The 22,483-nt window shown below is 34.7% G+C and overlaps 3 protein-coding genes across 16 annotated transcripts in view; all 3 read left to right on the forward strand.

Moving 5' to 3' along the window:
- LOC100115139 (diuretic hormone class 2) overlaps nucleotides 1–3,899 on the forward strand; it is a 35,736-nt gene extending 31,837 nt beyond the window's left edge. For both annotated transcript variants that reach the window (XM_001599898.6, XM_031928800.2), the window contains exon 4: nucleotides 342–3,899. In XM_001599898.6, the coding sequence (XP_001599948.2) occupies nucleotides 342–474 (133 nt within the window). In that variant the 3' untranslated portion in view covers nucleotides 475–3,899. The remainder of the gene's footprint in view (nucleotides 1–341) is intronic.
- Nucleotides 3,900–4,384: 485 nt separating this feature from the next.
- On the forward strand, nucleotides 4,385–7,101 carry LOC100115072 (lysosomal acid phosphatase). 2 transcript variants are annotated; one of them, XM_031928745.2, is made up of 8 exons: nucleotides 4,385–4,764; nucleotides 5,001–5,161; nucleotides 5,386–5,481; nucleotides 5,551–5,790; nucleotides 5,993–6,175; nucleotides 6,264–6,387; nucleotides 6,456–6,658; nucleotides 6,748–7,101. In XM_031928745.2, the coding sequence occupies exons 2-8, from the start codon at nucleotides 5,003–5,005 to the stop codon at nucleotides 6,889–6,891; spliced, it is 1,149 nt and encodes a 382-aa protein (XP_031784605.1). In that variant the 5' UTR covers nucleotides 4,385–4,764; nucleotides 5,001–5,002; the 3' UTR covers nucleotides 6,892–7,101. The 2 variants fall into 2 exon arrangements, with proteins under 2 accessions (XP_031784605.1, XP_031784606.1); XM_031928746.1 differs by having other exon boundaries at nucleotides 4,387–4,764; nucleotides 4,959–5,161.
- A 3,331-nt stretch (nucleotides 7,102–10,432) lies between these two features.
- Nucleotides 10,433–21,068, forward strand: LOC107981248 (EH domain-containing protein 3). Of its 12 annotated transcripts, none has more exons than XM_032599021.1 (7): nucleotides 10,433–10,449; nucleotides 18,152–18,677; nucleotides 18,926–19,239; nucleotides 19,321–19,429; nucleotides 19,508–19,826; nucleotides 19,917–20,087; nucleotides 20,176–21,068. In XM_032599021.1, the coding sequence occupies exons 2-7, from the start codon at nucleotides 18,192–18,194 to the stop codon at nucleotides 20,391–20,393; spliced, it is 1,617 nt and encodes a 538-aa protein (XP_032454912.1). In that variant the 5' UTR covers nucleotides 10,433–10,449; nucleotides 18,152–18,191; the 3' UTR covers nucleotides 20,394–21,068. The 12 variants fall into 12 exon arrangements, with proteins under 12 accessions (XP_032454912.1, XP_031784597.1, XP_031784602.1 ...); XM_031928737.2 differs by lacking the exon at nucleotides 10,433–10,449 and adding an exon at nucleotides 16,650–16,834; XM_031928742.2 differs by lacking the exon at nucleotides 10,433–10,449 and adding an exon at nucleotides 16,787–16,863.
- The last annotated feature ends 1,415 nt before the right edge of the window (nucleotides 21,069–22,483 follow it).

The following is a 22,483-nucleotide window of genomic DNA, read 5'->3' on the forward strand; positions in this document are numbered from 1 at the left end:
AATACTTTGGATCCTAAATATTTATAGTTATATGAACTGTATTTGCCAAGAAATCATTGACTTTTTAGTAAAATTGTACTAATATCAACAACGCTAATTGCCCACGCCACATTTCATCACAGACTGCAGCTAACTTAGAGCTTCATAACTTAGAGCTATCCTAATTACGAAAATTCTTTCTGAAATACAATCAAACATCTGACTTAAGTCCTGCACGAATTTCTACAACAGATATTACAATTGCGACAACATATCTCTACATATATATTTTGCTCTCTCCGTTCACAAAGAGCAAGAGGCAGACTCGCAGTTGATTCATCGTGATCAATTGAATTTTGCAGCGCAAAGCGCGGCCTCGACTTGGGACTGAATCGTGGCTTCAGCGGCAGCCAAGCGGCGAAGCACCTGATGGGTCTCGCGGCCGCCAATTACGCCGGTGGTCCCGGGAGGAGGCGCCGCTCTGAACAGGCGTAGACTAGCCCATTAGACCGCACAGCACCCGCCGCCTCCACGCCGAATCTACTCCATGCAGCCGATGCCGCCAAAGACACTCTCAGCTCTTCTAGTCCTTCTATATAGATATATGCATCTAAAGTACACTCAGACACGCACAGATATATACATGCAGACACTGAAAAGTCCAATTACTGTAGACCTTAACTGCTACTAAGCTCCGAACTGAATATTACTGTATATGTCAGTGCAGCAGCTCGTTTCTTCCTATATATAAAATATACAAATGAATCTTTTTTCCTGTTGTTTACCCAATTTGTTTCGATTGTTCTTGAGTGCGCGTTCCTCATTTTTTTACGATTGAAGAAGTGGAGCCGGTGATACAAATAGCTTGCGATTGACTGAAGTGCGATTGTCGAGAGTCAATTTTTTCAAGTATATACTATGTAATTGTATTTTTTTTGCATAATAATAAACATTTAGACAGAGCGATTAGTTTGAGGATTCGATGATCGGGATGCATCAATTTTCAGGCGTGACGATTACGAGAAAAATAACTTATTTTTGTTTACATTAAATGTTGATGGAGTATTTCATTGTACTACTGCGTAGATTATATATTTTTGTTGTTCTTAAATAAACTAGATTTTGAAAAAAATATATAAAAATTATATATGAATTTGAGAGTGATGAAATATGAGATTGAAATTTAAAAAATAAATAAATATATATACTAAAAATAATAGAATTTTTTATTTACAATTAATGTATATACTATATATACTTATAATTTTTTATATTTATTTGAACAAACTTAACTTTAAAAATGTTATAATTGACTTATAGTATAAATTCAAAAGAATATTTTAACTAACAAAAATCCTATAATAAAATAAACTATATATTACTTGAAATCGATTATTATAATATTTCAAGCATTTGATCCCCGCCGCTGTCCTATTTTGCCTCGTAGCTTAATATTATTTGTTCCTATATGGTACCAAAATATTAAATTTTTCTTTTTACATGTGTAGAGTCTTGCATTTTTAATCCTTTGAAAGCAGGTATGAAAAGTATTTAATTATTATCTATATATGTACTATAGTTCTTTATTTCTGCTTGAGACTCGACAAATGAATAGCTGTCAAATTTAGCAATTTCCGTAGGAGCTTTAATAAAAAAAAATGATAAAACGATAACAATAACGATAAAAATCAACGTGAACGAGTAAATATAAATATATGAGTTTACAGATATATTATTATGAAAATATATATGTATTATGAGAGAGAGAGAGAGAGAGAGAGAGAGAGAGAGAGAGAGAAGAGACGTTTTAGCGAGTCGACATTATATTTATTATTATATAATATGTAGATATAAACATATATGTGAACGTTGCTAAAGATGTATTTATTATATCCTGTAGAAATAAAAAAAACGCAGAAATATTTAGCATTTTGAACTATATGAAAGCTCGCGTCCACGATCAGTATTTACAATGTGTCCTCACTATTATCGATCGTTCACATAAGCATTATAATAAACATTATTCATAAATAATGGTAAATTGTGAATGCACTATTCTATTCATCCTTTACCTGGTTATATGCACCTTCAAAATAATAGATAGACAAGAGTGTACGAGTTAATGTGCACCTTGTTATGTTGACTAACTCGTTAATATACTGAAAATAATCGGGGGAAAATGATACGTGTTATTTGTATACATATAAGTACTAAAATACATTTTTATTATGATTTATTTTATGTAGCGATATATTTAAATTATTATATATATTCAAATATACTCAGAATACTCAGAATTACTTTTTCCCAAAACAAATTAAAAAATCATCATTTGATTGATTATTTTAGAGCCTTATGTATAGATATCAAAACAAACACAAACTTGAATGTTCCTTGGACTTTGAGAGTGAAAAGTAGGTATAAGTATGTAACTCAGTGGTTACAAAAACTTTAAGAAATAAGATATTAAAAAATATATACATACTACACATTATATACGTTGTTTTCAGTTCCTTTTGCGAATGTCACAGGAAACACCTTATTTGTACTAACAATTTTAACAAAAAAGGAAAAAATTAATTAGCTAGCGACTATTCAGCAATATTTGTGAAGTATAAAATAGAATGCCTTTATTTCTATGGATCTAAAGTAAAAGATTACGTTGACTAGTTTATATTCTAGTTTTATTGAAATGAATGCTATACTTAAAATTCCCTGTTAAAGATTATAAAATTATACTTTTTGAAAAACTGTGTATTAAAATATATGACTACGCATTGATGTTAATTATCTATTCTTATATACGCGACCCTGCATTAGAAGGCTATCTAATTGAATATATAATTTATATAAAACTTATATATATATATATACATATATATAGTTGAATATATTACTGTGACGTGACGTTTATCTTGTCCATGGGGAGATTAATGAATCAGAAACATACATCAATATGGAGAGAAAATAAATACATGCATTTGTTGGAATGATGCTAATAATGATACATAAAATGGAAATTATGAGTATGCTATCATTTTTTATTACTCCATTCAGAAATGGTTTATAAATACACTGTCTAAAAACGCATAATTAATATTATTAAAATATAATATTGTCAGATGTGTACGATGTGTACAATTTAATGAGCACTTTGAGGTTCGCAGTTTTACTATTTCTGTATTGAGCAATCATTCTATTATTATTTTTAACATGTTTTTTTATAACAGGTTTATACTTTATAGTTGAAAAATTGTAATATACCCCTACTGATCTTGCGTTTTGATAAGAAACACTGATTAAAATTCAGATTAACTTCGTCTTGCATACTAATAAATGGTTATTGATCGAGAACTAAATATAACTACTCAATTTTAATTTGCGCATTATTATTTTTTCAAAGTCTTAGACAGATTTACATAAATATTGCTCTATTGCTCTTTTCACCAAAGTTAGTATATTTAATAAAAGATTTTTTAATAGTTATGTGATCAATAATTTACGATTATTATGAATTTCAATGTTAAAAACAATTTAAAATATAACGTAAACATATTTTCACTGTCTAATATGACTTTTTTCAATATATACAATTATGTTAAGGGCTGAAAAAAATGACAAGGAACTATTGTTATTTATATTTTTTTTACTAGAAATATGAACTAAAACAATAGGATTTTGCTGTGATCAACGGATATTAATTGAGTAAAATGACACTTACATATTTAGTAGATGATTTTTAATACGATTAAAATAATTAATCTGAATCTAAACATTAGAGCGCATGCATTTGACTCAAGATTATGCAAATTGATGTAACAGGCAGGTCTGATGTATTTTTTAGCAATAGTTTATTTTCTATGTTAGAAAAAAGGAACTCTTGTTCTTTTATTATTGTAATAAAAACAGGAATAAAGAAATCTTGTTTTATTTTCGAAACCTTTCTCTTATTATTATATGTAATGAATATATAGTAAATATAAGGATTATAGATTTTAATTATATTTGTGCAAATTGTTATCTCAAGTTTATTCGTAAGTTCGAGTAAAGGCTGATAGTACAAGATACAATCAAACATTTGAGAAGAGATAGACTGATGTGTCGCAGAATTTAATTGATAAGACTGGTGGGTAGATCTTGTTTTTAAATTAGCTTTTTCGGTAGTAAACAACTTACCAGAATGATCTTTAAAATTATTTGCAATCAGACTGTCACTTGTTAGAAGTAATAGTTTAAAACTATTTCTTCTGTCATTATATATTACTGCTATTTTAAAAGTAATGCATGGTTTAACTTTAACTTTAATTCAAACTGTATATAGTAAATGTCAAATATGGGCACCTGTTTTACTATTTACGCCCCTGAAGCGTTGCGTGCTGTGCAACAGAAAGAGCGAGAGGGGGGGGGGACTGAGAAAGAGAAAACCACCGACACAAGAGTGGTCGCGTGAGCTATTTGATCAGCTGTTTACTTCGTTCTCTCCATTCGTTCCGTTCCTAAAAAATTAGATCTCGCGAGAGTGCCCAACGACGACATCATGCGTTGTTACACCAACAAGACGCCAGTAAGATAAAATTAGACTACCAGGAATCAATTTGAATTTGCAACTCTACGTAAATTTTGTACATTTTACCTACTGAGCAAAAGGAAAGTATTTTTGGTGGGGAGAAAAGCGCTGCGATCGCATACCAGTGTCGAGAATCTCAGTGACGAATCATCTGAAGCGTGTTTGGTATCAATTCTCAATTGACTCACAATAATTTAGTAGTGCTGAATTCGAAAAAGGTAAGGTTTTAATTTAAATTTCATATCATCCATTGCGATTTAAAAAAGTTGTCATTCAGGCTTTCTGGAAAATTCTCTTATAAAATAAGATCTAAGCTCTCGCGTTTACACCTCAATGATGATATAACTATATGGTTTTATAAAATTCATCGTACAAGATAACTATTGTAATTATTGTAATTTTAATCAAAAAGCACAGTGAAAAATATTTTATGACTTGAAACTTTTCTGAAAAGTCATGGAGAGTAGAAGTGCATTAAGACGTGGCTGTCAGCCAGAAAGAAGAAAAACATGCACCGCAGTGGTAGTCCTTGCAGTAATAATCGGATGCGTTTTCTTGGCCTATACGGCTTTTGGAGATAAACCAAAGGACATTTCTCTTAAGAAAGTATTCGTTGTAAGTACTTTGAAAGCATACTTTCTGATTCTTTCAGCTATTCTCTTAAAGCACTTTTAAATTCAAATGGCTTTTTTCTGCAATATTTCGCCACCTATGCCTATATTAGTTAAAAAATATTGTTTTTACATACATTAACGTTGATTTTTTAATTTATTAGAAAAAACGGTGATAGCATAGAATAAGAACTATAAAATGTTCATTTTATTTTTCTTTTTTTTTAGGTGTTTCGTCATGGTGATCGAAATCCTACCGAAACGTATCCTAACGATCCTTACTTACACTACGATTGGCCTGATGGATGGGGAGCATTGACAAAGGTAAATATTATGTATTTTATATTTATTTTCATATCTTTCGTAATTACAAAAATTACTTACAACATTCAGAAAGGTATGCGGCAGATGTACACTTTGGGCCAATGGATAAGCAAAGAATTTGGCTGGATCACGGAACACAAGTACGCCGGAGCAAGCACAATAGTAAACAGTAGTTACTCGGATCGCTGTATAATGTCTACTCAGGCATTGCTCGCTGGTCTTTATCCCCCAGCCGAAAAGGATACCTTTGTTCCCGGCCTTCCGTGGAGGCCCATTCCCGTTCATTATGTTCCAAGGGGTATGGATAAGGTAAACCAGCATTAACACCAAGTATATTCTCTTTTTATTTTGAAAAATAAATCGTTTTTGTAATCGAATTACCTTAATTATTTGATTTTCGTTTAATCGTTATTGAGAAAAAAACTTATATGAAGTACACAATTATTTTCTTATATTTCTAAAATCTAAATAATCATGTTTACTCATGTGTAAATGTTGTTCAATCTCGTAGATTCTTGTGGTCGGCAAGTCATGTCCTCGACTGGAAAACGCATTGAAAGAAGCTTATTACAATGAGTCGCTTAGATCCGACAAATATCTAAAATCCTATTACGAAGCACTCACGAACATCACAGGACAACCAATGAAAACAATCACTGACGTCGAATTTCTTTACAATACCTTGGAAATTGAAGTGAGGCCTTATACATTATCTATTTACATCATCGATCGTTATGTTATATTAAGTTTTAAAAGAATCATCTCACACGATATCGCTGTAGGTGATGAATGGGTTGGAACTTCCACCGGCTATAAGGAAATATTATAATTCAGAAATGCGTGAAATCGCAGCTCGAAGTTACACATTGTTCACAAGTAATAAACTTCAGCAAAGACTTCGTGGAGGTAAATATAAGAATATTAATACTGAAAAATCAATTGCTTAGTTCGTAATGGAAAATAAATCTTTCAAGGGCCGTTGCTAAAGCACATTTTGCAACATATGAAAAATGGCAGCACTAATGAAAAGCTTCACTTGTACGGTACACATGATGTTAACATAGTCAATACATTAAGAGCGATGGGTTTTGTTGATGAACTTTTTAAATTGGACCTTGGCGTTAGTCTCGTTTACGAATTGCGTGTTATTGATGGAGGCCAGTCACAAGAAGTTCGGGTAAGCTTTATCGGAAAATTATAATTAATGAAATCTGATAAAAGTTAGTGTTCCAAAAAACAACTAAGTAATTTTTAAATTCTCTTAAGATATCAATGCTGAATAATACAGAAACTACAACACTTTATAAGTTGAGAATACCAGGCTGCGAAGATTCGTGTAAACTTGATGATTTATTTCAAATCTGGAAAGACGTCATTCCAGATAATTGGGAGAATGAGTGCCAGTTATGAGTCCGTTAAAAAATATATTTCCACTTCTTTTATACCACAGAACAAAAATAAAAATGAAGACGATAAAACCGAGATTAAAATTTAAAATTTATAAGATATTATTATTCTCAATGATTATACAGATTAGATCTAATTATTTATATTGATTGTATATACATAATGCAAAATATAGACACGATGTTTTATAAGTAAAATATTGTTAATGTATACTTAATTTATTTTTGTGCTTTTTCTTTTATTTTCTACACATTGCTAAATTTTATTTTGTTTTATTATAATCACCTTATAGTTGTTAGAGAAAAAGTGGAAATTTTGCGAAACCATACACCAACTATTTATAGATTTTAAAAAAGCGTACGACTCTATTAAGCGAAGAAAAATGTATCAAATTCTAGTACTCCTCGGTGTACCGAAAAAACTCGTGAGATTAATTCAAATATGTCTGAACGGAAACACGGGAAAGGTCCGAGTAGGCGGTAATGTATCAGAACCCTTCATGATACGCGATGGTTTAAAACAAGGGGATGGACTCTCTACGGTGCTGTTCAACTTAACGTTAGAGTATGCCGTTAGAAAAATGCAGGTTAGCCAGATGGGCGCAACGCTTAATGGAATAACGCAGATACTAGGCTACGCAGATGATTTGGATATACTGGGGGATTGTAGGGAAACGGTAGCAAGAAACGCGGAAATCCTCATAAAAGCGGTGGAGTATACAGGGTTAGAAGTGAGTGAATCAAAAACAAAGTACATGATTGTGGATAAGCTAGGCATCTGCAGAGGGGAGGAAGATCTTAGAGTTGGGAATTTTACTTTTGAAAAGGTTAGCGAATTCAGGTATCTGGGTACAACCATAAATGATAGAAACGAGATTAATGTCGAAATAAATAAGAGACTCCATTCGGGTAATGCTTGCTTCTACGCCGTGAGTAATTTACTTAAGTCGAGGCTGTTGTCTAAAAACGTTAAAATAAGAATATACAGGACAATAATACTGCCGGTGGTTCTGTACGGGTGCGAAACGTGGGCTCTCACTAAGCAGGCGGACAACCGTTTTAGGGTATTTGAAAATAAAGTCTTGCGAAAAATATACGGGCCGAAGAAAGATGAGGAAACCGGGGAATGGAGGAGACTACACAATGATGAGTTACACAATCTGTACGCGTCACCAAATATTAACAGAATAATAAAATCGCGCAGATTGGGATGGGCAGGGCACGTAGCGAGAATGGGAGACGACCGTACGGCAGCGCGTGTCATGAAGGGCAGGCCGATGGTAACGCGACCTCTAGGTAGACCTAGACGTAGATGGGAGGACATCGTAAAAGCGGATCTAGTAGAAATAGGACGGGTGGGTGTCGATCGGAGAGGTGCATCTTGGGTGGGGTTGACACAAGATAGGGCAGCGTGGAAGGCTTGCGTAGATGAGGCGATGAACTTTCGAGTTCCAAATGCCATGTAAAAAAAAAAAATAATCACCTTATAGTATATTATGAGACTGTTGTGAGAGATGGTGTTCTACCTTGCTTGAGGTTTTTCGCACGAGCGAAGCGAGTTCCTATACTACACAACATAGTAATTTAATTGCGACCCATCAATGTAAAAATTATTTCATCACTGTATATTAACTGTTATTAGTCAAAAGAATAAAATGTAATGTTCGCATATTGGGAGTATAAACTTGGTTCGCGCGCTCGGTTCGCGCGCTTGAAGGTTAACAAAGATGGCGGCCAGAAAGTCTCCGAAATACACAGGGCTCTTATGGAGGTTCATTAAAAAACGTAGAAATATAAACTTTTACACGATAAAAAATCTTGTCAGCGTCCTTACACACTCCGTGTGAATAGAGTGAGGCTACGCCGTCGTCAAGAAACATGATAGAAGGTCAGAACGTTATAAAGTCTGGCATGATTAACATGTTTGGTGCTCCGTAAAAGCTCCAGAAAAAATTGAGCTATATTCATTAGTTTTACAAACAAGTTCTTTGAAATCTAAGCCTTATCTGGTCACAGGTATATTGTTACTAAAATGAAAACGATAAAAATGACGCAGAAGTGGTAGTTGAAAAATGGACTGTTCGTACTCTTGCTCAGATACTCAAAATACATTTTTTAAAGTCAATTTGTAGTAAATATCGTTCCTGTGCTGAGTACTGAGTAAAAACTCAATGACAGAGTTTTTGCATTTTGGAATTACAGTCCTTGAGCAACGAGTTAGTGCAGCAGACTCTTTTTTTAGTAAGTTTTCTGTATTCAGTACAAAAATACATTTCGCTCTAGATAATAATCAACTCTACAAGTTAATTTAATGAGTTCACATACAATTTACAATAATTATTATTCAAAAATTGATTGAAAATACTGAACTCCCATATACCACCAATGTAAAACAGAGACTTTGTTGACGCCATGTTTCTTAATTCCCGAAACTCCCAATAGGAATTACAAAAATTGTTGAATCAATATAATCACTCTAGATAGCACAAGCAGAAGCCACCTACGATATTGCAAAGGCAAATAAAAGCACGTTAACGTCATCGATGGCGTAATTTTAAAGATAAAATAAATTACGAGAAAAAATACAAAATATAGCGTAAATATATGAAAAATGAAATATAGTATCTATCCTGATTGGTCACAAAACAAAAATTTGTACGTTGTTGTGTATTTATATTTGTATCAAAAATGGATCGAAAGCAATTTTGCATCGAGTGATTATGAATTGTAAATGCATTAAACTCGATACTGAAACCGTTTTTATGCGTGTATTGATATTGCCTTCAATTCCGAAGTTTATAATCGATACGATTCATACCCCTCCAGTATTAGTCGTCAAAAATCGCAATAGCCCCCAAGCGAAATACTGCATTAAATTGCAAACATAACAATTAAAATTTGCGAGCGAGAAAATCTAATGAACATCCGATAATTGATGATCCCAATTTATATGCGATATACATTCACGCTCTCATTAAATATCCTCGCGCACAAAGTCCGCCGTTATCATGACGCGAATTAGTATCGTCTGCCAAACGTTTAACGAGTATCAAACAATATCAAATACAGATCGTCATCGCAATTCAGTTGCCTATAAACGTTCTTCCCACTCGCTGCACGGCACGTGCATCTCGCGTCTCGAAAGCTGCGTGGCTGTATACACGCGCGCATAAATATCATCGCGATCATAATATCCGTTATACGTTATTTGCAGCTTCGCACGCCGAGCGTTTGCAGCTGAGAAATCGGTTAATTACAGAAAATACGAGGAGCTAGCTCTCGAATCATCCAATAAGTTCAGCTCTCAAGGTTTATGCGGCAATCAATGCATTTTGAAGCGGCAAGCTCTAGTGCAGTCTAGCAATTGGATTCTCTCGGTCTACCGCAGTATCTAGCGCGCTATACATATAGTCACGCGGGAATTGACGTTGCGCGCGAAGGATAAAAGAAGAGATAAGCCGGAGAAACCTAGCGGAAGAGGCTGCTGCCGAAGGTGAACTGCACCCGCGAATACATACTTGTGCCAGTGAGATCTCGATATCGATCGTCGTCGTTATAAGTTGTATGATGGATTTGTACACTTTAATTTTGTACAATTAATCTTAAAATTGTGTTATATATATATATATATATATATATATATATATATATATATATATATATATATGTGTGTGTGTGTGTGTGTGCGTGCGTGTGCGTGCGTGTGCGTGCGTGTGTGTGTATATATTTCACATACTGAGATTTTAATGAGTCTGATAGATGTGAAGAATAAGCATTTAGTCAATTCTGAAATAGAACCATCAACAGAAAGCTCGGCACGATTTTCCTGAGATAAACATGCATTCACGACCGCAGCTGTTGGTTTTTTGCCCATAAATCCGATCTTGTTCCTGGTAGTTCTCAGCACCTTTTATCGGCTTTGGAAAAATCTTGACTGAAAGCCACTCGAATCTTGTTTTAAAATTTAAAATAAAATGAATTATGCATGCAAAATATGGTGTCTTGGATTTAAAAAATCATAAGATAAAATCTGAAGTCTAAAAGAAATTCAAACATTTTTTGCGATAGCAAAATAAGATCATCTGTTTACACGAATAACTCGAGCGCTGAGTACATCAAAAATAGAAACGAACGTATACCACCTGAAAGCACAAAACAGAGCGTGAATTTGTCTTGTGAAAAGCATCTTAATTAATGAAGGTAAAACAAAACGGAGGTATAATGAGATATTCAAAGTTAAAAATGTCAGCAAAGACCTAAATAAGATAAAAAATTGCAAACGTAAAAAGGCAATAAGGATCATTATGGAACGTGTTATTTACATTAAAAGTATATATATAACATCTAAAATCTAATTATACTATTAAATAGTATATATTGTCTGAAAATTATTTTATCTATAATAGAATTTCAACTTGCCAATGAGATTACACCGACGCGAGTCACCACGACAAATTCGATCAAAGAGCTTTTTCGAACTGTCTATATTTTTTTTATATACAGGCTCCACGTTGTATTTGAGGTGGAAAAATTCGCGCAACTGCTGCTTCAGTATAAACGGTGGAGAGAAAAAACGCTTTGTTCGAGGACAAAATGCGTATCGCGACAATGGAGTGTCAAAGTCATGAGAAAGGAAAAAAATGAAATTGGTGTTCTCTGCGTCGAGTTTCATGTCAAATCTACGCGAAGATATTCGCTTAACCATGATAAGCGACAAACGGGGATGAAAATATTTATGAGATGAAGTACTGGCTTATATTTTTTTTTCTTAGTCTCTGAATTTAGGAAAAGTATTTTTGTTTTGTGATATTATAAAATTAAGATATTTTAAAAAGACAAATAATGCATTTCAGAATTTAGTTTGGTTTTGTTTGGATCGATGTAAACGGATTTTTAAAAATATTTTATCGTTTCTGTACATTATGGCTATATAACGATTACACGAGTAAAATTCATCGAAGCAGGAATAGCATTTCCAACTCTTAATTTACTCAATCGTTCATATGAGATGGCAGTTATAGACTAGAGGTGGAAAAAAAATAAACGTACGGAAAACTACATTGAAACATTCATCTTATATATTGTACACGCAACACATAGCTATGTGCTAGCTCACGGATAAGCGTTAAATAACAATAGAAAAAAACGACAAAGAACAGTTCTGTAGTCTATTTTTAAAATTATTTGTTATGCCTCTCTAGCTCTGCGCTCTAAAAAAATAAAACAATAAAATCGAGTCGTACAATGTATATAATTTATGAAATAGCTTTCGTATACTCTTCTAATACTTTGAAATGTTCAGACAATTTATTTCTATTTCTTGGGTTTATCATCTAGTTTATCGCAATTAGTATATCATTTGATTCCAATTTCACGCGAAACGCGCTCAATTTCGATGTACACTTTGTGTGTATAGTGAATCAGCAAGTCATAAATTCGACATCTATACCGCATCTCCGCGGTGCATAAACGATCGCTGCTTCACAACCGCTAGTTATATACACGAGCCGCTCAATCGGCTCGTTGACAACGCCCGACATTGTATACTGTACTGGCGTGTTTGCGCGCTTTTCCAGAGCCATATAATAGCGCTTACATATATGTTGCACAGCTATATAACACGCGAAGCGCAGCCGCGGAAGGACGTCGTCGGATCATCAGTTTCAAGAGCACCGGCGGCGGCTCGTTAAACGGGTGAATCCGGCAAGAATCGCTAGCTCGGAAACGAGAGGATGTGGCCGTTGACGCGTACTATATACATATATACACATACGTGTATAATCTGCTCCAGTGCGAGCAACGCTCGTTGCGCAATCGGCGCTTTGCATATGTGCCATATATTGCGTAATGCGTGCGAGCGCGCGACAATTGCCAACAGAGACGCCGTTATACAGCGACGATTGAGAGAAAGATATAGACGCACTCGTCGGCAGGAGGGCCAACGTTTCCTTGCATGCAGGCTTGAATTGGGCTAGTTCGTATACTTACTCGCGCTGACTTTTTGCGCGCTGTAAAGCTTGAAAATACAGCGTTCGTGCAAGCGCTGTACCAGATTACGATTCTGTTTTATGCATCTCAGGATATGGTGAGGAAACTACCTGTTATAACGAATAATCCGCAACGTTGGCCCCTTTTTACTCTATATGCTATGGGGTGAGGTGAGGGGAAATTATAATTTTTTCAATGATGTAAACATTTATGCATGAACAAATAAATGATTCTGTATGTACTTTAAAAATTTATCACGAACTGCGGAAAAAATTGAATGAATGTGCAGTCTGATGTTTGAAGAGAAAAAGATCGGTGAAATTTGAGATTCTTCGAGCGACATTGCGATAAAAGAAGCAGATAAAGTATAACATGCGTATAGCAAATGCGATAAATGTCTTCTTAAATATTTGACTTTTGATATATAAAAACAATTTTCGGTCATCTTGTATAAATCTGTCCCAAAAGAAATTTCAAAATAGCTGTCGAAAATAAAATTGGTAAAAATAAATCAGTAAATTGTTTGGCGATGCCAGCGTATATTTACAGATGAAACTAGTTCGCTCATATTTATCTTGACACATATGGAACACATTGTTGTCTGTACGACCGGAGAAAGCCCAATCGTACCCTCTTATCTTTACTATTCAATTTTCGCTCTCAATAAGTTTACGAGAATTAATTCTGTACGTTTATATAATCATAGCTGCGCATGAAAATACAGTTTTAGGAAACTTGAAGATCTAAGCCGTATAAACTGATCCATAATCGGATCATTCTTTTCTCTCTTCGTCTTCTCTTCTCGGCACATCTGAATGCATTTACACCCATACGTTCAATTCAAGCGTCATGGCAAATGGAGCCAAGTGGCGCATACGAACACAAAGCGCATACGCACAGATGAGCAGCGTAGTTAAGTACATAGGCGCGTTCTTTTGTGCCATAGCCTCGCGAGGAGACGAAAAATAGTTCCCAACCGTGATTCACTCGGCTCCGATGCTCGTTCAATGCTTTTATCACCTTATCAGCCCGCCGAGATTATAGCGCTGTATATATACGCGAACACAATTAAACTCGACCGCCGCTCGATATCCCCGAAGCTGCCTAACTCGCGGAGCTTCCCGATACATAACTGCATGCCGAATGCTTACTTTAAAAATATCGCATTTTTCGCTTACCTCGTCGATAATCGAACTCGCGATTGAACGTGCTTTCCAGGAGTCGCGCATGTATAGATATATACTTTTCGTCAATATGTGCGGGTATATAGCTGTATAAAAGTACCGCACGTCTGAATCATCGGAGAGCGGCGCGTGGAGACAGTCGCGGCACAGTGTACTTCGGAGCTCTGAGTCTACGTTTATAGCATGTATATACATACACAAGCGATGATTTAATGGTTCGCGGCTTTTGTTTTATCGAGGCTGCTGTTATATATACATAATATGCAAACAGGGCATAAAGCGGCTGACGTATACGTATACGTAGTAATGGTAGTAGAACGCAATGACGAGTGCGTATTTCAAGTGGACTATCGATAATTGGGTCGTCAACCTCGTCTATTATGTCTTGTAATATAGGCGACATCGCAATGATACCTATACAAATTGCTTATTGATGCGCGATTTACTCAGAGCGTTCAGTAGTCGGAGGCTGGATTTGGTACGGCGAGAATTTTATTACTCGAGCGCGAATTTTTTCGCAGATGATAAAGTGCGCCATTTTCGAATTTTTTTTTAATTCTTTCGTACACCGCCAGTGGCTGGGAGCCTCTATATGTATAATGTTTACCGCGTTATACATAAACCAGTACGAATGCGCGAGTTCGAGATAACAATTATGTAACGGGCGGCTGTTTAACAAAGTTGCGTTTCAGAAGGCCGTCGCGTGGCTATAATACAATATAAAGATGTAACGGACGTAATCTTAAATATATATTTCAAATGCGATTCGAAACAAATCGACGTGGCAATGAAGTTTATTCCGTTGAGATATGACGCGACCGGCCCTGACGAAAAAGAATATCGTTTGCATATTTCACTCATAACTGCAAAGCATGAACCAGTCTAACAAATATAGTACACGATGTTTTAATTACAAATGATAAGACCGAAGTGCAAGAATAACTCGAAACTTTGCGCTATATCGATTTTTATCACGCATGTGTCGAGATGATAAGTCGAAATGTAAAAATGATGATTTTTCTTCTCTCCACGTACGAATGATAATGTTTTTGCTTCATCTCCGCCACATCATGCTTAGAAATCGAATACTTTAGATGTGATTTATTTATTCCATACTTGTAAACGAGTGCGGCAGATACAGTTACATAGTTTTTGAAGACTATTTAGATAAGCTATAAAAACAACAGAAGTACTGTTCGTATTGATTCTCTGAAAAATATTACTTTTACAGCGAAAGTTTCCGCCGCACCTGAAGTTTCGAGGTGTATTCACGAATTAGGGAAAAAAAGGCTACTAATATTATAATCCATTTTGCATATGGCCCAATATGGCGAATCATGTAGGAAAATCCCAAAAGCAAACAAATACTCAAAGCTCATTCAACCGTAAGAAAAAAGAGACAGGGAGAAATGTTTCTTTACATCCGTCCTTGATATAACTATAACAATCAACTGCTTAACAGCGCAAAGTACGATGCACACATGTGCAGAGCATGTTGCGTTCACATATTCCACATACTTGCATTCCGCAAATCATAAGTGTACTGGCAGAGTGACGGCTGAGACGAGTTTCGCTCTAGAGGTGTGTACATCTACACATACGTTTACAGCGGATACACAGATAGACGAGCATCAGCATAGCGGAAAGCAAACGCCCAACAATGTGATTCGATTAGCCGCGATCCCAATTCGGAATTACAATTATATCAGTATAATTGGTGTTCTCCGAATGGCGCGCGCGTTTCGCTTGAATCTGAGTGGTTTTTTTTCGGTGTGACAAGAGCTAATTAACTGTGCGGAAAATCCGGAAAAATAAAGAGCAAAATTTCTTTGAATCGTTTCTCTTTTTTTAAAGCTATACTTTAAAAAGCATCAAAGTCTGTCATATTGTTGAAGAAGTCTTACACGTATGCATTTGTATAATTTACTTTTTTTTAACAAAATATTAGTATGCGTGTGCTTTTAGCCGCAGGAAGCAGTTTTTACAAATTCAAACAGTTTTTATGAAAACAAAACACTGTTTGTCAGTCGCGTGGTCTTGCTATAGCTGGCGCATGGCAGGGAACGTATTCTTTTACTAAAACTATTTTTCAAAATACGTTATCTATCGCTATTTTGCCGCTGTCTTCTACTCAGTAAATAGTCGATAAGCACTGCTATTGTTTTAACACAAACATTATTTATTCAAAAGTACGCAAATTTTTCATAGTTAATTGTATTCGCACACGATATCCGCGATGACTTACGCTATATGTAAGATCTACAGTCGTTTTACTCGCGCTATCGTCTTCGAAAAATTAGTGCAGTGCGTCTATTATAATATTATGTGCACTCAGATAAAATCACCGATACAAAATCGAAAGAAAAAGAGCGAGCAAAATAGAGAGAGGGGACTTTGTACGCTATATACAATTCGAAAACACGCACTCACGGGCCATTCACGTCTTGTCAGTCATATGGGCGTTTTGTGCATACGTGTGTGCACACTATCGCTTTGGAGCAGCCGTCCTCCGACGTATACACACACACACCCACACACATATATATATATATATATATATATATATATATATATATATATATATATATATATATAAAAAAAGTATATATCCGGACTTGGTTCTACGGGTGCTTTCCGACTCTCTCTCTCTCTCTCTCTCTCTCTCTATTTCCCCCTCCCGCCCACGGCTACTACTATGCTATAACTATACCCCAGCAGAAACAGTGTATAGCACCAGTATACAGTAGAGTAGTCCAGCCGCAGCCAAGCCAGACAGTGAGTATCTAAGTGAGACTAGAGAACAGGTTAGGGTCAGCAGTGTGTGCATGCGTGTAACATAACAGCACTCAGCAGCATCAGCGTAATCGCGTGTGTGCAGTGCGGAGCCGCATCGGAGTAGTTTAAATTTTCGTGGCGAGCATAAACATAAGCATAACCAAGTGTACTTATATTGCACGCTAGTTCCTATTTTCACACAGAGCGTAGGTATATAAGACGCCGAGAAAATCTCTCTCACTATCCTTTCGCGAGGCCATCGGAGCGAGGCGGCGCTCTCGGGACCCACTTTTTTTAAAACATAATGCACAACTGAGACACTGTGTAGAGTATAGAGAGGAGCGTGTCTACCTAAGTTCGAAAGAGAGTGCGAGCGAGAAAGAGTGATGGCACAGCTGGTCGATGCGTTGAGAGAGCGTGATTTCAAAGTGTTGCGCGTGGTTCCTCCGACTTGCTGCTGCTGCTGCTGCTGTTGCTGTGAATCATCCTCGTCGTATTGTGTGTGACTAAACATTTCATTTCCTTTCACTCTGTGTGTATCCCCCCTGTGAGCGAAATTGAGTGCGGTGTGCAGCATTGGGTGCAGAAGATTTTTTTCGGCACGTCGACTCATATGACAGTTATATACATATATTTATATATACCTTATATACATCAGTTCAGTAGTCGGCTGCTATTATAGCTGCTAATTGCTATACCCGCCTGAGCTGACGACGTTCCGCGCAACACGAAGTCGCCGCGAGAGATTTCTTGAAAGGTTAAATGCCAACCAGCTGACAAGTTTTCGCCGTCGTCTGGTCGAGCTGCCGGGGCTGCGATCTAATTTTCTTATTGCTGTTACTCGATTGCCTTTAATTGATGCCGGCTACATTCGCGATCTCTCTCTCTCTCTCTCTCTCTCTCTCTCTCTCTCTCTCTCTCTCTCTCTCTCTCTCTCTCTCTCTCTCTCTCTCTCTCTCTCTCTCTCTCTCTCTCTCTAACTCTCCTGTGCAATACTTACTGATGTCTTGCGTCTGCACTAAGGCCTGCCTCGATCATGTTTCGATTGCTCAGTCGAGTTCCATGCATCGTTCGCTCTAATTTATTTTGAGAAATTCGTAATAACGGCCTCGTCTAGCCGATTGCTCTTTTTTAGACGATAGTCATTCGTAATAATCAATAGTTTGACGTTTCCAAGTACATTTAAAGCGCGATTGTATGGATTCCGCGAGAATGGAAACTTGATGGTATAAAAAAAGGGGCTCAACTTAGTATCTTTTCTTTTTCCCGTTTTTTCATTCAAATTCTAATGGAAGTTTCTAATTCTGTTAACTATAGAGTACAAAGAACAACAAGGAGCTGCATTTAAACCTCCAAGATGTTCAGCTGGCTCAGCAAGGATGACTCTCACAAGCAGGAACTGTTTGAGAATGTCACAGAGGGTCTCAAGAAGATCTATAAGACTAAACTACTGCCACTGGAGCAAGCATATCAGTTTCATGACTTTCACTCCCCACAACTGGATGATCCTGACTTTGATGCCAAGCCCATGATACTTCTGGTGGGACAGTATTCTACTGGTAAAACAACGTTCATTAAGTATCTGCTGGAGCGAGACTTTCCTGGAATTAGAATTGGACCAGAACCAACTACCGACAGATTTATTGCTGTTATGTATGACGATAAAGAGGGTGTTATCCCTGGTAATGCCCTCATCGTTGATCCACAGAAACAGTTTAGGCCACTTACCAAGTTTGGAAACGCCTTCCTCAATCGATTCCAGTGCTCCACAGTTAACTCGCCAGTGTTGAAAGGCATTTCTATAGTTGATACTCCTGGAATACTTTCTGGAGAGAAACAAAGGGTGTGTAATTAATGTACTTATCTATTTATTTATTTATTTATTTATTTATTTACAGAAATATGGGGTGAAAATGTCTTTAAAAAATATAATTATAAATTTAATTTAATGCAGTAATCTGCATATCAGAGCTTAGCCTTCAATCCTTATTATATTGTTTTATCATGTTGCTTTATTCTCTTAACTAGTACTTAATTTCTGTAATATTTGATACAAACTTATTTTTTTTAAATCTGTGAATTATGCTGCAGGTGGACAGAGGCTACGACTTCACTGGAGTACTAGAATGGTTTGCAGAAAGAGTAGATAGAATAATTCTTTTATTTGATGCACATAAGCTAGATATATCTGACGAATTTCGTCGATCAATTGAAGCTCTACGGGGACATGATGATAAAATTAGGATTGTTTTAAACAAAGCTGATATGATCGATCACCAACAACTCATGCGTGTTTATGGTGCTCTCATGTGGTCTCTTGGTAAAGTCCTACAAACACCAGAAGTTGCTCGTGTTTATATTGGATCTTTCTGGGATCAACCTTTAAGATATGATGTTAATAGAAGGTGAATATTAGCAATATTAATTATCTGCATGCGAATTCTGAGATTATTGCTGAATTCTCCTCATATTTTGTATCACTGTAGATTATTTGAAGATGAAGAACAAGACCTATTTAAAGATATGCGTTCACTGCCTCGAAATGCTGCATTAAGAAAACTCAATGATTTAATCAAAAGAGCACGTCTAGCAAAGGTAAAATCATTTTTAAAAATAATATATGTCAAGTTAGAAAAAAATTTTAATAAAACAATTCTTTAACCTATACAATAGGTACATGCATATATTATTAGTGCTTTGCGTAAAGATATGCCCTCTGTATTTGGTAAAGATAATAAGAAAAAAGAGCTGATAAAAAATTTGGGACAGATTTATGATCAAATTCAACGCGAACAACAGATATCACCAGGCGATTTTCCAGATCTCAAAAAAATGCAAGAAAATCTAGCTCATCATGACTTCACCAAGTTTAATATTCTCAAACCTAGATTATTAGAAGTTGTAGATAAAATGCTTTCAGACGATATTGCTAAACTTATGGCAATGATCCCACATGAAGAAAGTAATACAACTTCAGACCCAGTTATAAAAGGTAAAATATCGTTTATTTGCATACATATTTGTTTGAGAAAATAGATTAATCGATATATGTATAATAATGTGTTATTTACTGTTTTATAAGGAGGAGCATTTGAAGGAGTTGAAGATCAAGCAAGTCCATTTGGATACAAGAAAGGTGAAGGTATAGATGCAGGTTCTAATGAACCAGAATGGATTGTTATGAAAGAAAAGTATAAATATGATTCTTTGTTTGAATCTCTTGGACCTTCTGATGGAAAAATTACTGGTGCAGGTAAGCATAGATTATATAAAAAAAAAAGTCTAATAAATTTATATATATATATATATAATCTAATTTATAATTTTAAACGTATTTATAGCTGCTAAATCTGAAATGGTTAAATCTAAATTACCCAACACTGTGCTTGGAAAAATCTGGAAACTGTCAGACGTTGACAAAGATGGGTACCTTGATTCTGATGAATTTGCTTTGGCCATGCATCTAATCAACGTTAAATTAGATGGACATGAAGTGCCCGCAGAATTACCAAGTCATTTGATACCTCCATCAAAACGCGATCTATGTCACAAAGCTTGAAAGACTTTAATGGAGAAACTGGAATAAAGATTCAATGATAGAATTTATTTTAAATTGAAAAATGAATAAGTATAAAAGAATTACGATATTAATATCGTAAAATATGTAAATGTGCAAGTTCATGAGAACGATCGTAGGCAAATGATATTGTTACTTTTTGTATACTAGTTAAAAAGAAGGTGGATGCACAGAATTATTTTTTTAAATCTATATGTGATTGTGTACGTGACTGATTAATGTGATTGAAGCAAAGCTAGCTATCACATAAAATAACTATAACAATTGTATATTATACTAGATGTTATTTTATAGCAACGAAATTTATTATAAACAAATCAACTATCACAATCACAGTTAATCGTCGTGCATTTTTCTGCATCGTATATTAACGATGTGTCGGTCCAAAATCGTACTTTCGAGAGAGTATTGTCAAAAAAATAAATAAATAAAAATAACGTAAGAGTTCAAACTTAAGCTTATAAAACAATTTTACACGGTAAGTCTTTTGCAAATCGACACTTTATACAATATTATTTCTATACAATTACAAATTTGTTATATTTATTGCATTGTATGTGTAATATACACGCACAAATGTGCACATGCACGCCACGTGTGAAATGTATAACATTTATAACTGATAGATTTAATTAAAAAAAAATCAAATACTATTAAGTTATTTATTTTCTATTCTTACAACTAATTGCAATAAAAAAATGACAAAATTTATGTAGTCATATTCTGCTTCATTGATTTCAAGAGTAAAATTATTGTAAATTTATGTCCAAAAAGAAGAATTTTTTCTTTGATTCTTTAAATCTTGAAAATATATTGGTCACATTATTGTGTTTCATAATATATTTAATAAAAAGAAATATGGGATCTATGTGTATAGTGTATAGAATTAGATAATTATAAATACATTTTTATGAGATCTTAATTCTTAAAATAAAACTGAATATCTTCATTTTTAACAACTCAACGCGTAATTAATATATTTTATATTTTACTTATAATATAATAACGACTAATATTATTTTTATTATACTTTTTTTATTAAATTTATTCATTTATTTATTTTATTAATTTATTAATTTAATGATTTTTCTAAATAATAATTTAAGATTTATAAGATTGCATTATAAAGCGAACTATGTAGACGAAACTGGAAAACAGATTTTCTGAAGATCGCTGGTGTTTAAGTACTTTAGGTAAATGAATAATAATGGAGTTGCAATTTTTAATAAGATCTCATGGAGATTATAATAATAATTTCCCGCACCTGCAGCTACCACTTTTTGATTTGAATTGTTTTGCTACTTTAGCGCCCCCAACAGAGTTTCCGTATAATATTAATTTAGCTCATATGCTCCCCTTCTTATACTTCTTCATATTCATGGATTAGAGGTTAAAGACGCTATAAATGTAAAATAAATAGTTTTGTACTTAGACATTTTTTCATTTTAGTTGAATATTTTTTTTCTTATTCAGCCATACAAACTCCAAAAAAATTACTTAAATTAATTATACGGAGTAAAGTGAACATTTCTATATTTATCTAAACTGAAGAATAATATAATATACAAAAATTAATCATTTACTTGAAAATATATAAATAAAAATACTAAAATGTCTTCAGCAGTTATGCTTTCATTATTGTATCAAGTACTCCTTTATCTGAACATGTTTTATTTTGGAATGTTTGCTACTTGTGAATTCTGCATGAAATGCGTAAAAGCATACAATTTTCCTACAAGTTTTGGGACAATATCAATGGAATTTGCACTCCTACTTTTTCTTATTACAACAGAAGGTATAAGAATATACCTTGGTAGAAAAGGAAATTTACTAGATCATGGATTGCCATTTTTATTAGGAGTAGCCTTGAATATACCTAGTAGTTTAGCTACCCTTTACTTTTTATTCTGGCAAGATCGAACATTAAGACTGGAACAGATTTTATGTGGGATAGAACTTGTCCTATTGGCAGCTGAACTTATCGTTGCCATCATGTTTCTTGTGGCAGTTTATAGACGTCCACCACCAGAAGGCTGAATTTTTATAAAAAATCTTAACAATATTGTATGCCA

This window comes from Nasonia vitripennis, chromosome 4 (assembly GCF_009193385.2).
Source record: "Nasonia vitripennis strain AsymCx chromosome 4, Nvit_psr_1.1, whole genome shotgun sequence".
Lineage (NCBI taxonomy): Eukaryota > Metazoa > Arthropoda > Insecta > Hymenoptera > Pteromalidae > Nasonia > Nasonia vitripennis.

Excerpts from the sequence above, each read along its gene's own strand:
- LOC107981248 (XM_032599021.1), top strand. The coding sequence starts at position 18,192 with ATGTTCAGCTGGCTCAGCAAGGATGACTCTCACAAGCAGGAACTGTTT. Across the intron at positions 19,240-19,320 it reads AGATATGATGTTAATAGAAG|ATTATTTGAAGATGAAGAAC; the intron begins GTGAATATTAGC and ends GTATCACTGTAG. Across the intron at positions 19,430-19,507 it reads AAAGAGCACGTCTAGCAAAG|GTACATGCATATATTATTAG; the intron begins GTAAAATCATTT and ends CCTATACAATAG.
- LOC100115072 (XM_031928745.2), top strand. The coding sequence starts at position 5,003 with ATGGAGAGTAGAAGTGCATTAAGACGTGGCTGTCAGCCAGAAAGAAGA. Across the intron at positions 6,388-6,455 it reads TCAGCAAAGACTTCGTGGAG|GGCCGTTGCTAAAGCACATT; the intron begins GTAAATATAAGA and ends AAATCTTTCAAG. Across the intron at positions 6,659-6,747 it reads GCCAGTCACAAGAAGTTCGG|ATATCAATGCTGAATAATAC; the intron begins GTAAGCTTTATC and ends AATTCTCTTAAG.